This window comes from Papilio xuthus, unplaced genomic scaffold (genome assembly GCF_000836235.2).
Source record: "Papilio xuthus unplaced genomic scaffold, Pxut_1.1 DF825928.1, whole genome shotgun sequence".
Taxonomy (NCBI): Eukaryota; Metazoa; Arthropoda; class Insecta; order Lepidoptera; family Papilionidae; genus Papilio; species Papilio xuthus.
The window spans coordinates 4,199,002-4,212,685 of NW_013532721.1; the positions used below are offsets into that span (position 1 = coordinate 4,199,002).

The window sequence follows — 13,684 nt, forward strand, 5'->3', positions numbered from 1 at the left end:
TTGTTATTTTTATCTATGGTTCATTGAATATTTAATTAATAGCGTATTCAACTAATCTCCAGATTTCAATTCCAATTGTGTAACCAAATTCTACAGTTTACGATATTCTCTTTTTAAAGGAATCATGACGTCGAGTCGATATTTGTAAAGAAAAATATACGTGATATAAAACATAAAAGATTTTCTAGTTCCTGAGTATATTCAAAATGACTGAGTCAACAGTTTCTTACAATTCTTTTGAACAAACCCTGATGTGACCATAACTAGTGAGATAATTATTCTGTTTTAATATTAAGTTATAATAAAATATTATAAAATTATCGAGATATTTTGAGTTTTTTTTAGTTTTGTACATAAAATAAATTATTTATGTTTTAAATATTTGTTTCATTTTAACTCCGAAATTTTCAACTTACGCATTAAATTACTCATTTACGTGATCACCATTACCGCGAAATATGTTGGTTGTCAAAGATTTTCCCGCCAAATGATGCAATATATCTGACAGATTGTTTTACACCAGTAAATTGTCTATGGTTCACTCTCAAAGTATTATTCATTTAATATTAGTAAAATAATTATCATACAAACCACTAAACAACATTTTAATGTCATGCTTTGGATTTTTCGATGTATTTTTCCATAAATAAATGGAGTATTTTTTATCTGTATTTTAGTGACGTCAAATGGAAGAGAAGTTGGTTTTGTATTTTCATTACACTCAACACTCATACACAATCAAATACGTTTCGTGATTGGACGTTACATTCAATTTGTTTTATTTTTTAAAATGATTTATGATGTTTTAGTAAAGTTTTTATTTATACTAATTATGGTACGATATTGTGAGTGTGACACGCCACCAAATAACGCGGCGATAAGTGATAATGTGAGTTGACAGTTTTTATTTAATTTTATATATAATAATGACCTTGAAAGCTGTGTGGAAAAGACAATGACCTCATAGCCTGTATATCTATATGAACGATTTGTTTATATCTGTATTTAAGATTGCAATAAAGTGCAAAGATAATAAAATAAGTATTTATAAATTTATTAAACTTAGTAACTAATATTTATAAACTTATTAACTAAGATAACGTACCAACTTTATCATTAAATTGGTACGATTCGACGGTATGACGGGTAATAGTATAAAGTTTTTTCAAGATGTTTGTAATTAGTAAATCGCACTGGGTTTCATCAATAAAAAGATCTCTGGTCTAATAAAGTTGGCAATCCCTGCTCTAAATCGTCTGAGTGGTTATTACTAAAAATTCTAAAGTTACGAAGAATTTTTTTAAGAAAATTTTAGTAAACTGGAATGAAACTATGCAGATTAGTTAGAATTGAATATACTATAATATTTACAGATTATAATTTTTAAAGCAACTATTTTTTTATGTTTATAGATATTACGCTACCCAACGTGTACCGTTATCTGTGTCTCGCTTATCTTAATAGAGAGTTTTGATGCAAATATATAATACAAAGATGTATAAAGTGACGAAGTGTGATCGTTTGTCACTTAGGTTCAATAAAAGAAATAACGGGGGTCAATCAGATGCACCGTAAGCCATGACATTCAATACACCTAGACCCGGATATGAACTATTTGTCGGTGCACAAATAATCGACTTGGTGTTTGAACCTATCATAGTCAATTCCAATCGCACAGTCAACAACATTGTTGCTAATATTACCTGAAGGATCATTGAATAATATGCCTTGATATACCAATTCGAAGAGACTATCAATGAAAACCATGCATTTCCAACTTTAAAATTCGTATTACGTCAGGAAATCATCACTCGACATGCTAAAGGTTATTGACTTATGAACAGCTGTCTCAGTTTTTATCATTTGTTTATTTGTAGATATATCCTATAGTCGCAGTGAAAACAGGAAAATTAAGAGGAACTGTTGCGACACTACTTGATGGATCTACATATTATAGTTTTAAAGGTATCCCGTATGCCAAAGCACCTTCTAAAGAGCGAAGATTTCAGGTAAGTAGCTAACAATTTGATACTAAATAAATGGTAGGAAAAATCTTTTGTATAACGGTAAAACTCCGTTGAAATCGGATCAACAAAATGTTTAAAGTTAATGAAAACTAACACTAAGAAGTGATTATAACTGTCATCAGTCCTTATCACCACAATGTTGCGTGCTTAATTCGTAATTGTTTTAGGCTCCACTTCCACCGGAGTCTTGGGGAGAAATCCGCGACGCAATCGATCACGGTCCAGTTTGTCCACAATATGATAATCCTGATCTGATAGAGGGCAGTGAAGACTGTTTATTCGTAAATGTTTACACCAAGAGTCTTGACCCTAAAGCTAATATCCCAGTTATGGTTTACATTCACGGTGGTAGCTACAGTTCTGGTTCGGGCAATAATGACACTTATAACCCAGATTTTTTGATACAACATGATGTAATCTTAGTGACTATAAACTACAGACTGGAGTTATTAGGATTTTTATGTCTCGATACTCCCGAGGTTCCAGGCAATGCCGGTATGAAAGATCAAGTTTTCGCTTTACGCTGGGTACAGGATAACATAGCGCAGTTCGGTGGTAATCCAAACAGTGTCACCATCTTTGGCGAAAGTTCTGGTGCGAGTTCTGTTACTTACCACATGTTATCGCCAATGTCCAAAGGATTATTTCATAGAGTTATCGCTCAAAGTGGAACCGCTATCCACGATTGGACAATAGGTAGAGATTCCAAAGAAAGAGCATTCAAAGCAGCCAAAGTTTTAGGAAAAAATACGGGAAATACTAAAGAATTGTTAGACTTCTTTCGTAGCTTGAAACCAATACAGCTTGCTAATTTAACCGAAAGAACATTATCATACGACGAGAGATATAGAGGATTACAAGAAACATTTGTTCCTGTCATTGAAACTAAATTTAAAGGTGTAGAAGCATTTTTAGATAAAAGTCCCGTTGAAATGCTCGCAAAAGGAAAGGTGCGATCCAAAGTACCAATAATGATCGGTTACAATTCTGCAGAAGGTTTGATAATTGTTGACGATCGTGTAAATAACATTGAGGTTTATAACAAAAATCCTTCCTTCTTCGTTCCAAAAGAAATAGAAGAGATGGTATCTGAAGAATCATTAACAGAATTTGGCAACAGAGCAAAAAGTTTTTACTTCGGACTTAATAACATAACAAAAGATGAACCACAAACAATTGAAATGATTAATAGCGATATATTTTTCATTTATAATACCCATAGATTTGCTCACCTCTACGCCTCAAACAATCAACCCATATACATGTACAGATTTAATTACGATACAGAGCTTAATATCATAAAAATATATTCAAAATATAACTTTTTGAAAGGCGCCTGTCATGCTGATGATCTATTCTACATCTTCTACAATTCTTTTAATAAGAAAGCTTACGAACAACAAGAGAGGCTAAGAAAAATTGTTTTTGACATAACCGCACTATGGGCTAATTTCGCAAAAACAGGGTGAGTTTTACGATTAATTTTTCAATGCTAGATTAGCTAGCTTAGTTATCATTGCCGTTACATTTAAAAATTTAAAAAAGAATGTACTTATATTTTAAAATATTTTCTATATAAAATGTTCATGTTCCTTAAGTTCATAGTACAAAATGAATTGTTTTTTAAACGTTTTGTACCACTGCAATTTCTTATCTTTACATGTTCTTTGTTATTTCCTATCAACCATTTTAAACCTATTTAGAACAACGATCTGATAAACACTGTGGATGCACCGGACATTGTCATTACGTTTATGTCTCTAGATATTTCTAAAATTAAAGCAAGTATTGAAGCGAGGATTTTAAAAGATGGAGAAATGAGTTCATTGATGTAAATTTGCTTCTACAAATCAAACTAATTTTGTAATTATTGGATCTTAGTAATAAAAGCTATAGAATTTATAAACTAGATTGACATATCTGTGTAATTTAATGTAGCTCAAACCGCTTGACCGAATTTAAAATATAAGTTGCCACAAAATTCGTATTCTTTCTTGGAGTAACGTATTATATCAGGGTAATAGAACTAACGATCATAATATAATGTATCTTTACAGTAATCCGACGCCTGATAACAGTTGGAAGCCATTTACGCGGCAGGGTAAAGAATATTTGAAATTAGAAGAAAACAGACGGATGGGGAAGTTCGCGGAAAAAGACCGGGTGAAATTCTGGAACCAAATCTACAAAGAGGCGAATCTTCCTTACATTGTTAATACTGATTAAAATTAAAAACACATGAAATAAATCTCATTTAATTATATTTTAATTTATCATAATTCGAGTTTTATTTATACACTGTAACTTTAAGAAATGTTTCTATTTTATAATCAAAATTGTTGTATTTGACAACCCTATATATTGGATCGTATGAATGATTCATATATAATAGTAAATATAAAACTATAAGAAACATGAACCTTCACGCATTGCATTACGTCTGGGACCGCAGAAGAATGCTAACGTGCAATACAATAAGGATAATGAAATCACAGGTGGTTCTTGTCTTAACATGTTTATTAGTGACATGTTTAGCCCAGCATAACAATACAAATGAAGTAAGTTACATTTTATTTCATATATCTTACTAATATTATAAATGCGAATGCTGAGATGGATGGATATTCGTTGGAAGATATCTCTGGAACGTCTGAACGGATTTCACTGATATTTGCCATTGATGTAAAACATAGTCTGGAAGAACACATAGGGCTACTTGTAAAGTTTTTTTTTAATTCCGCGCAGACGGAGTTCGTGACGACAGCTCGTCACTAATAAATCTAAAAATTAACCCCACAAAACGCACATAAAACTAAAATATTATCACTTCCGTCTAGTAACCCACAGATCACTTTTCAACGGTAATGTATCGCCGTTGAAAACTGGTATTGCTTAAAGTGTTTTGTTGCTAATATCAACTCCTAATATCAACTAGTATATTTCAAAAGTCAAAAATATCTTAAGTACCGCATTAATTTAATGAAAATTTACTTAATTCCTTTTCTTCAGAGAAATCCAATTGTAACTGTTAGAGAGGGTAAGTTAAGAGGAATAGTGGCTACACTTTTGGATGGTACATCATATTATCGTTTCAAAGGAGTGCCCTATGCTTTGCCACCGTTCGGGGAATTAAGGTTTCAGGTAATTTTCTTTAATATTCTTTTGAGTAGAATTGATTTTCTAATTTTCTTTGTAATATAGTGTTAATTATACTACATCATACCATTTCGTATTCTAGTCTATGAAATTTTAAATTATTATCCAATTTTAGGCACCATTGCCGCCAAGAAAATGGGACGGTATCCGCGACGCGATCGAACATGGTCCCGTTTGCACTCAGTACGACTTATCAATATCGCAAATTGTGGAAGGCAGTGAAGACTGTTTATTTGTGAACATCTACACCAAGTCTTTACGATCGGATGCTAAAATTCCAGTCATGGTATTCATTCACGGCGGCAGTTACAGTTTCAATTCTGGCAATTCTCAAACTTTCAGTCCTGATTTGTTTCTAAGACATAATGTAATATTAGTTACAATGAATTATCGCTTAGAACTATTAGGGTATTTGTCTTTAGACACTCCCGAAGTTCCAGGTAATGCTGGAATGAAAGATCAAGTAGCCGCATTACGTTGGATTAAAGACAATATTGCACATTTTGGAGGCGATCCTAATAGCATAACTCTTTTCGGGGAGAGTTCCGGTGGGAGTTCGGTTACTTCACATCTTCTTTCACCAATGTCCAAAGGTTTATTTCATAGAGCTATTGTAGAGAGTGGCACTTGCATTCAAGATTGGGCAAACGACAGAAATGGAAAAGAAAGAGCATTTAGAGCTGGAAAACTTTTAGGAAAAGAAACCAATGACACAAACGAACTGTTACAATTCTTGCGTAGTCTCAAACCAACTCTTCTTACAAACCTTGCTCAGAAGACTATGACGACAGAAGAGACTTGGAGAGGATTACCGGATTACTTCGTACCAATAGTCGAAAAGAAATTCGCAGGTGTAACAGCTTTTATTGACGAAGAACCGGTGAATATTCTAGCTAAAGGTAAAGTGAACAAAGTTCCTCTCATGATCGGTTACAATTCAGCCGAAGGTTTGACGCTGATTCCTTTCTTATTACCGAAACTTGGCTTTTATAATGAAAATCCAACGTACCACGTACAAAGAGAAATCGCAGAAAAAGTGTCAGCGGAGAAACTAAGAGAATTTGGAGAGAGAATCAAACGAATATACTTGGGCAATAAGAATTTGACAAAAGACGATCCACAAGCTATCGAGCGTCTTGGAAGCGACATTCATTTCTTTTATAACACTCATCGATTTGCGCATTTATATAGTTCCGTAGTCAAATCGGTTTACATGTATAGATTTAATTATGACACAGACTTAAATATTTTAAAGAAATTCACCGGATATACAGAATTAGAAGGCGCAAGTCATGGCGATGAACTTTTCTATTTGTTCTACAACTTTTTGAACAAGAAACCGTACGACGAACAAGAAAAACTAAGACTGCTGGCTCTTAAAATGACAACTTTATGGACTAATTTCGCTAAAAACGGGTAAGTAAATGTATTGCTACTCAATTATTAGACATAATGAGTAAAATAACTAAGTTTTAGACAAAAATTATAGATTGTAATAACATTAGATGCAGTGTAAAGGAAAAATATCTCATCGTTTATTTTACCTCTCTTCGAGCTTCATTTGTTAATTACCGTGACATTTAATTAACTAGAAAATTAATTGATATCTCATTTACTAGGATCAATTAAGTGTTAAATACTTAGAAAAACCCAATTATAAGGAAAACTTTAGGAAAAATATTAAAATTGTTTTAAATTAGGTTAATGAAAATCGTGACGTATGATTGTTTTCAAATTATTTATACCGGTCATTACAAGGGTTTTTTCATGTTCGAATTTGATAAATTCCTAATCGAAACTTACCAATTCGTATTATTAGGTTTTCTTAAGTAATGACTGAATGAAATAAAGAATATGTTTTTTTTTGCGTTCTTTTCAAAACTCTATAGGCATTTATGTATACGTAGTAACAAGTATGTTATCTACATAAAGTTGTTTGTGAATTGAGTCTTAATAAGTATTGAGACGTTTTTCCTCATGACCAAGTGGGAACAGGAAAACGAGTGGAAAGCCGTGAGTTTTGTATCATCTGGTAATTTTTTGAGTCATGCGTTACATTGACTCATATCAAAGTGTTGTTACGAATATTCTTTGTCCTAGAAATGAGATAAGAACATTAATAAAGTTTGTTTTTATAAAATTCACTTGAATATATTAGTTTGTTATTGCTTATTTCATAGCAGCTAGTCATGTACTAGTGTCGTTTATTCTATTTCCATTGTCGCAAAAAGCAGTGCGATTAAATCGGTGGAAGTGGACTTTTAAGGTAAATGAACTTTGCGATTAGTGGCATAAATACAATTGTTTAGAAGTGTCTTACTACCGATTATATATTCGTAACAGGATACAAAAAATAATTATAGTATTTTTAACGGGTTTTAATTATATTTTTTTAGGAATCCGACGCCTGATGATAGTATGGGCGCGAAATGGTTACCCTACACAAGACGTGGTAAAGAATTCTTTAAGATTGAAGATACATTGTCTATGGGAAACTATGCCAATGGAGAGAGGATGAACTTCTGGAACGAATTGTACAAGGAATCCGGGGTCCCTTTTATCAATGATAATTGTTAATCATGTTGTATAAAAAAATATTTAATTCCCAATAAATATTTACATCGCAATTTAGTTTTTTTTCATCAATGCCTCCCACTAAGTAATTATTACATTCGAAGACATTATAGATAAACTTTCACAGTTCTGTTATTAGCTGTAAGCAATTTTAGATCTGCATATGTAACGTGAAAATATAACAACACTTATGTGCCAAAGATACACGACAGGGCTTCGTCCATAATTATTTTTACATTATTAGATGTAGCTACTTTTTCAGACGTATAACTAAGTTTTTTCTTATAAAGTAGTTAAGTTTATAAACAAACGTATGCTAAAATCTTTCCATCTTATTAATATTATAAATACGAATGTTAAGATTGATGGATAAGTGGATGTTTGTTTAAAGGTATCTCGCTATAATCGCACAGATGTAGAACAAAGTCTGAAAGAAATTTAGCACGGCCGGAGTCGCGGGCGACAGCTAGTTTTCCAATAACTGCGATTATTGGGTATTTATATTTTTAAATATAATAAACCATTTAGGGTCATAACTGCTCAACATTGAGACTACGTGAAAGTATTCAGTTGTTTTAATAGTATTTTAATTCAATTGCCAACCCTAGCACAAGACAATATTTTGCGCGTCGTTTTATACATTGCGAATATAAACTGTTTCAGTGTGCCATTGGTCTCAGTGACGCATTGTCCAGTGCGGCGTAAACAAGTCTACTAATTTTCTGTTTTTTTTTTTTCAATTTAAATTTCGAACATCATTATAAAACTTATCTTTGCAGCCATTTACATGTTAATATAATAAGCAATGGTGAGTTACAAGACCATTGTTCTTGTTGTATGTTTGTTATCAGAATGTTGTTCGAGTAAAAAACTAAAAAGGCATGATAATCAAGTAAGTTGAATTGCTTTTATAATAATACATTTAATTCATATTCGATAGCAAGAAAATTAAAATTAGTAAAAATATTTTAAAACTACCGAGAATTTAGGTAGTGTTCGAAATGACAAGCAAAAATGTCGACAAAACTATTGGAAATAACCTAACCCTTGGAATGAAATTATGAAGCTGAACTAAATACACAAGTTAAATAAACATTTTTGTATTTTCTACAAAATTTCTTCTAATTTAGAAGGTTAATTTTCAAATGTCCTTTTGTAATGCTTCCCTCCATAATACCAGAAATCTTTGCAAAACTCCAAGTGAATAGTTAAAGTACATTGCCAAATGTCGTTTTCTACTTTTATAGATATAAATTATTATTTTTTTCAAGGAAAGCCCTATTGTACAAGTAAGAGAGGGCTCATTGAGAGGTTATGTGGCTACAGCGGTGGATGGATCTACATATTACAGTTTTAAGGGTATCCCATATGCTCAAGCACCGACAGGCGATGCCAGATTCCAGGTAATCTTTTAAAATAGTCTTATAAATACATACCACGAAAATACCCAGTTGTTTTTTTATCGAGACAACCAGTTCGACCTTTAAAACCGCATTAGAAATTTTCCTCATATTACATCATAATATCGATTTAATAGATCAGAGTACTTAATTAAAACAGTTTTAATTCATCCATAGCTAATTATGAATTTGTCTTACATTCTTCTTCTTTTTCTTCCAGTGCCTCTTCAGTCTTGAAGGTTGGCCGCTAACTTGGAATATTTGTTCCTGTCAAGTGCAAGGCAAAATAGTGTCCTATGTTAGTTACTGTTTAATTTCACACCCTTTCTTTTCCAGGCACCTCTACCACCAAGTCATTGGAAAGGTGTTCGCGATGCAACACAACACGGCCCAATCTGCACCCAGTACGATCTATCCATTAACCAACTAATTGTCGGCAGCGAGGAATGTCTCTTCGTAAATATTTACACTAAATCTTTAAATCCAAATTCCAAAATACCAGTTATGGTATTTATACATGGTGGTAGTTATAGCTACAATTCGGGCAATTCGGAAACTTTCAGTCCGGACTTGTTAATACGTCACGATGTCATTCTAGCTACTATTAACTACCGCTTGGAACTTCTCGGATTCCTATGTTTAGACTCACCTGAAGTACCTGGTAATGGTGGAATGAAAGATCAAGCTGCTGCCCTTAGATGGATTAAAAACAATATTGCTAATTTTGGCGGAGATCCTGATAATATAACAATATTCGGAGAAAGTTCAGGCGCGAGTTCGGTCACCTCCCATATGCTATCGCCATTATCTAAAGGTCTCTTCAACAAGGTTATAGCACAAAGTGGCACCGTCATACATGACTGGGCTATCGACAGAAATGCAAAAGAACGGGCCTTCAGAGCTGGAAAACTTTTAGGAATCGATACTAATAATTCTGACGAATTATTGTCATATTTACGTGGTTTAAATGCCACTCTTCTTACGAATCTTGCACAAAAAACCATGACATTTGATGAAACATATAGAGGGCTACCTGATTATTTTATTCCTGTAATTGAAAAGAAGTTTAAAGGCGTTAAAGCTTTTATGAATGAGGAGCCGCTTCAAACACTATTAGAAGGCAAAGCTGCTGAAGTACCACTGATGATTGGATATAACTCCGCAGAAGATTTAGTCCTCATAAATTATTTAGCTGACAAATTAGACGTATACAACAGAGACCCATCTTATTTTATCACAAGAGAACTAGCGAGTAATGTAAATGATGCAAAACTTAAAGAATACGGGGAAAGGTTAAGACAATTTTATGTGAATGGAAGAAATTTGACGAGAAATGATGCGGAAATTATTGAAAATATCGGTAGCGATATTCATTTCTTTTACAACACGCATCGATTTGCTAATCTATACAGCGAGTATGGAAAACCAGTCTACATGTACAGATTCAACTATGATACTGACCTTAATATCATCAAGAATTTTACTGGATATGCCCATCTCAAGGGCGCATGTCATGCCGATGAACTTTTCTATATGTTCTACAATTTTTTGAATAAAAAACCTTACGATGAACAAGCTAGATTACGAGAATTGGCACTTAAAGTTACAACACTATGGACTAATTTTGCTAAATTTGGGTAAGAAACAATCATTTTTCTCACATGGTATGTTAAATATCGAAATATTATTTAAATAAACAATAATTTTTCTTTTTCCACAGCAATCCTACGCCTGACCAAAGTTTAGGTGTCAAATGGCAACCATACACCGCACATGGTAAAGAATATCTGAAGATAGAAGACAACATGGCGATGGGGCATTACGCAGACAAGGAACGAATGAAATTCTGGGACAAATTGTACAAGGAAACTTGCCTTCCTCATATCGGCTAATATTTAAGAAAAAATACAAAAGTGGAAAATTGCATAAATTGAATTATTAACTACTGTTTTTTTTTTGTTTTAAATAAATAACTGGAATGTAAAGGTAGTGGAATCACGAGGTTAAAGTCACAAAAACAACTAATACAACAAAGTCAAAGAGTATAAAAGTGGTCCAAAAATTTTGAATTACTTGAAACCATAGATTTACCTAGAATGAGACACAATAATTTATTATTGTTTATAGGTTCTAAGACTACCAACTTATAATGTAGGTAAAGATAACTATTTCTACAAGACCCTTTTGTATTGCTATGATTAATGTTATATTTTTTAAGTGTCATCTACTTTTTATCTATCGCGGAGATGGCTACAAATATTTGTTGTAACTTATAGTGTAAATATAAAGGGTCGTTATTCTTATACCAAAATACCCTCAATATTGTATAGTAGGAATACAAAGTACGCGCCTCGGGCAAAAAACGTCACGCGACGCAATAACGGCCCGAACAAACATTTTGCGAGGAGTCAGATAAACTGAGGGCATGGGTTTTTTTGCTTTGTTGTCCTTTGGAGGATGTCCTATGCGAAATACTTCGTTAATAATTATGATTGGTTACACTTTTTAATATTTCATTGTTACTTTTATAAGAATATCATAAAAACATTTCATTCGTGCCCCTTGATTTTATGAACTAATTCCCTTAATGTTTTTAATAAAAAATGCCTCTATTACGTCATGTCTGCATAAACTTGTCAGGTAGTACTTCTTTCGATCTTTGACTTTAAGCGACATAGAGCTATATTTTAAATAAGTTTTAAAACCTTCCTTAACGGCTTATTATTTCATAGCTAGATTATTTAATGTCATATCCTTTGCTTGTTCAAATAAGCAATCTTTTATATCAAGTACTATCGGTCGCACCCAACTCCGTCCGCTCCGTCCGTGGAATTAAAAAAAAAAACATAATTAGTAGCCTATGTTCTTCCAGACTATGTTCTATATGAATGCTAAATTACATCGAGATCCGTTAACCCGTTCTGGAGATACCTTTAAACAAACATCCATCTATCCATTCATCTAAAAAGTATAGTATAATGTCGATAGATTTTGTTTGTAGAACATTGATTTTATTTAAAATATAGGACAATATATTCGAGTTGACATCAATAACCAAATGAAAATGTATCCATTTTATTTGCTCCACTAATTCGCTTTTGGAAAAGCACTATGAGCTTTTGTACGTGCGTCATGTTTGAACTGGCTCTGCTCGCTTGTTAATGAATATTTCAAAGCCTAAATTAAAATAAACGTTTGAGGTGCTTGTTTTGTTTGTATCGTTTGAATACTATATGCGATTCGCGTAAACAAACTATACTTTTAACAAATTTATGTTCAGTAATGGTTTTGGCTCTACTAGCGCCCTGGGCGAGATTTTGACGGCGCCCTTTTTTGTTATATTTTTGGGGGGAAAGGTTAATAGAATTATATAAGGCTGTACAAATTGCACACATACGGCGCCACTCACTGTGTAGCGCCCTGGGCAGTCGCCCAACCGCGCCCTATCCTAACGCCAGCCCTGTTTAAATTTTATAACAAGATTGAAGAATGTGAATGAAGGACTCTTGGGATTTTGGTGATAAGTAGACATTCCTACATACATATAGAGTGTTGTTTTAAATCTTATAGCAATCATAAATATTTAAAAAAATCATGTAATTCATCTAATCCCAAAAAGCGATAGCTATGTTCACTGTTGCAAAAGATTTTTTTTATCGTAAACACACCGTTACTGTAGGTTACAGTTTACACTCTATTGACGTGTAATTAGGTCAATTTAATATAATGCAGTTTTGTGATATTAGTTTTGCATATTTAGTGACACTTTGTTTTAATTAATTAAAACTCTATAATACATTGTAAATCACAAATATAAAAAAAATCCGTTTTCGAGAAAAAGTGATCCTATAAGTTTCGTTTTTATTTCGAGGTACGGAACCCTAAAAATCCATAAGTTTTAACACAGTAAATGTGTTTATTTCATTATGCGTTTATCGAAAGTCTGTTGGATATAAAATACAGAATGAGAATGGAAGACAATCCGGTACAGTCGCGCTCATAAATGTCTAGATCTGCCACGTAAATGTTGCCACGAATTCATTATGAATCCCCCTGTAAAGGCATAAGCCCCACTCTTCACTTAATAAATCGTATATCAAGAACTGTCGTCATTTTTTCTTAGACTTTATTAGTTGCATCATGATTTCTTTTGTGCCAGACACTATTTTTTCTCACTTGTCTACTAGCTGTCGCCCGCGACTCCGTCCGCGCGATATTAAAATAAAAATATATGAAAAGTAGCCCAAGTGTTCTTCCAGATTATGTTCAACAACTATGCCAAATTTCAGCGAGATCCGTTGAACCGTTCCTGAGATACATTCAAACAAACATCCATCCATCTAATCATTCGCATTTATAATAATAAGATATAGTAAGAGTAACATAGCAACCTCTTGTAGCCTAACCAGCTTGACAGATTTTGTAGAGTAAATTACCTTTCAGTCATAATGGCATAGTCCACAAGTTTTTTTTTTAAATCGTTCGATTGTGATTGAGTTCCCAAATAACTCTCACTTGTTATACGAC

At 33.0% G+C, this 13,684-nt stretch overlaps 3 protein-coding genes across 3 annotated transcripts; all 3 read left to right on the forward strand.

The window, feature by feature from the left end:
- Positions 1-731: 731 nt before the first annotated feature.
- LOC106125549 (esterase B1-like) lies at positions 732-4,270 on the forward strand. The gene is made up of 4 exons (XM_013322797.1): positions 732-889; positions 1,878-2,009; positions 2,195-3,492; positions 4,085-4,270. The coding sequence occupies exons 1-4, from the start codon at positions 791-793 to the stop codon at positions 4,251-4,253; spliced, it is 1,698 nt and encodes a 565-aa protein (XP_013178251.1). The 5' UTR covers positions 732-790; the 3' UTR covers positions 4,254-4,270.
- Positions 4,271-4,426: 156 nt separating this feature from the next.
- LOC106125393 (esterase FE4-like) lies at positions 4,427-7,804 on the forward strand. The gene is made up of 4 exons (XM_013322575.1): positions 4,427-4,585; positions 5,037-5,168; positions 5,299-6,599; positions 7,580-7,804. Exons 1-4 carry the CDS (start codon positions 4,442-4,444, stop codon positions 7,758-7,760), a joined length of 1,758 nt encoding a protein of 585 aa, XP_013178029.1. The 5' UTR covers positions 4,427-4,441; the 3' UTR covers positions 7,761-7,804.
- A 612-nt stretch (positions 7,805-8,416) lies between these two features.
- On the forward strand, positions 8,417-11,102 carry LOC106125394 (esterase B1-like). The gene is made up of 4 exons (XM_013322577.1): positions 8,417-8,649; positions 9,029-9,160; positions 9,494-10,794; positions 10,878-11,102. The coding sequence occupies exons 1-4, from the start codon at positions 8,563-8,565 to the stop codon at positions 11,047-11,049; spliced, it is 1,692 nt and encodes a 563-aa protein (XP_013178031.1). The 5' UTR covers positions 8,417-8,562; the 3' UTR covers positions 11,050-11,102.
- Positions 11,103-13,684: the final 2,582 nt, after the last annotated feature.

Coding starts and splice junctions, on each gene's coding strand:
- LOC106125393 (XM_013322575.1), top strand. CDS start 4,442: ATGAACCTTCACGCATTGCATTACGTCTGGGACCGCAGAAGAATGCTA. Junction 4,586..5,036: donor AGCATAACAATACAAATGAA/GTAAGTTACATT, acceptor CCTTTTCTTCAG/AGAAATCCAATTGTAACTGT. Junction 6,600..7,579: donor ACTAATTTCGCTAAAAACGG/GTAAGTAAATGT, acceptor ATATTTTTTTAG/GAATCCGACGCCTGATGATA.
- LOC106125394 (XM_013322577.1), top strand. CDS start 8,563: ATGGTGAGTTACAAGACCATTGTTCTTGTTGTATGTTTGTTATCAGAA. Junction 9,161..9,493: donor CAGGCGATGCCAGATTCCAG/GTAATCTTTTAA, acceptor TTTCTTTTCCAG/GCACCTCTACCACCAAGTCA. Junction 10,795..10,877: donor ACTAATTTTGCTAAATTTGG/GTAAGAAACAAT, acceptor CTTTTTCCACAG/CAATCCTACGCCTGACCAAA.
- LOC106125549 (XM_013322797.1), top strand. CDS start 791: ATGATTTATGATGTTTTAGTAAAGTTTTTATTTATACTAATTATGGTA. Junction 2,010..2,194: donor CTAAAGAGCGAAGATTTCAG/GTAAGTAGCTAA, acceptor TAATTGTTTTAG/GCTCCACTTCCACCGGAGTC. Junction 3,493..4,084: donor GCTAATTTCGCAAAAACAGG/GTGAGTTTTACG, acceptor GTATCTTTACAG/TAATCCGACGCCTGATAACA.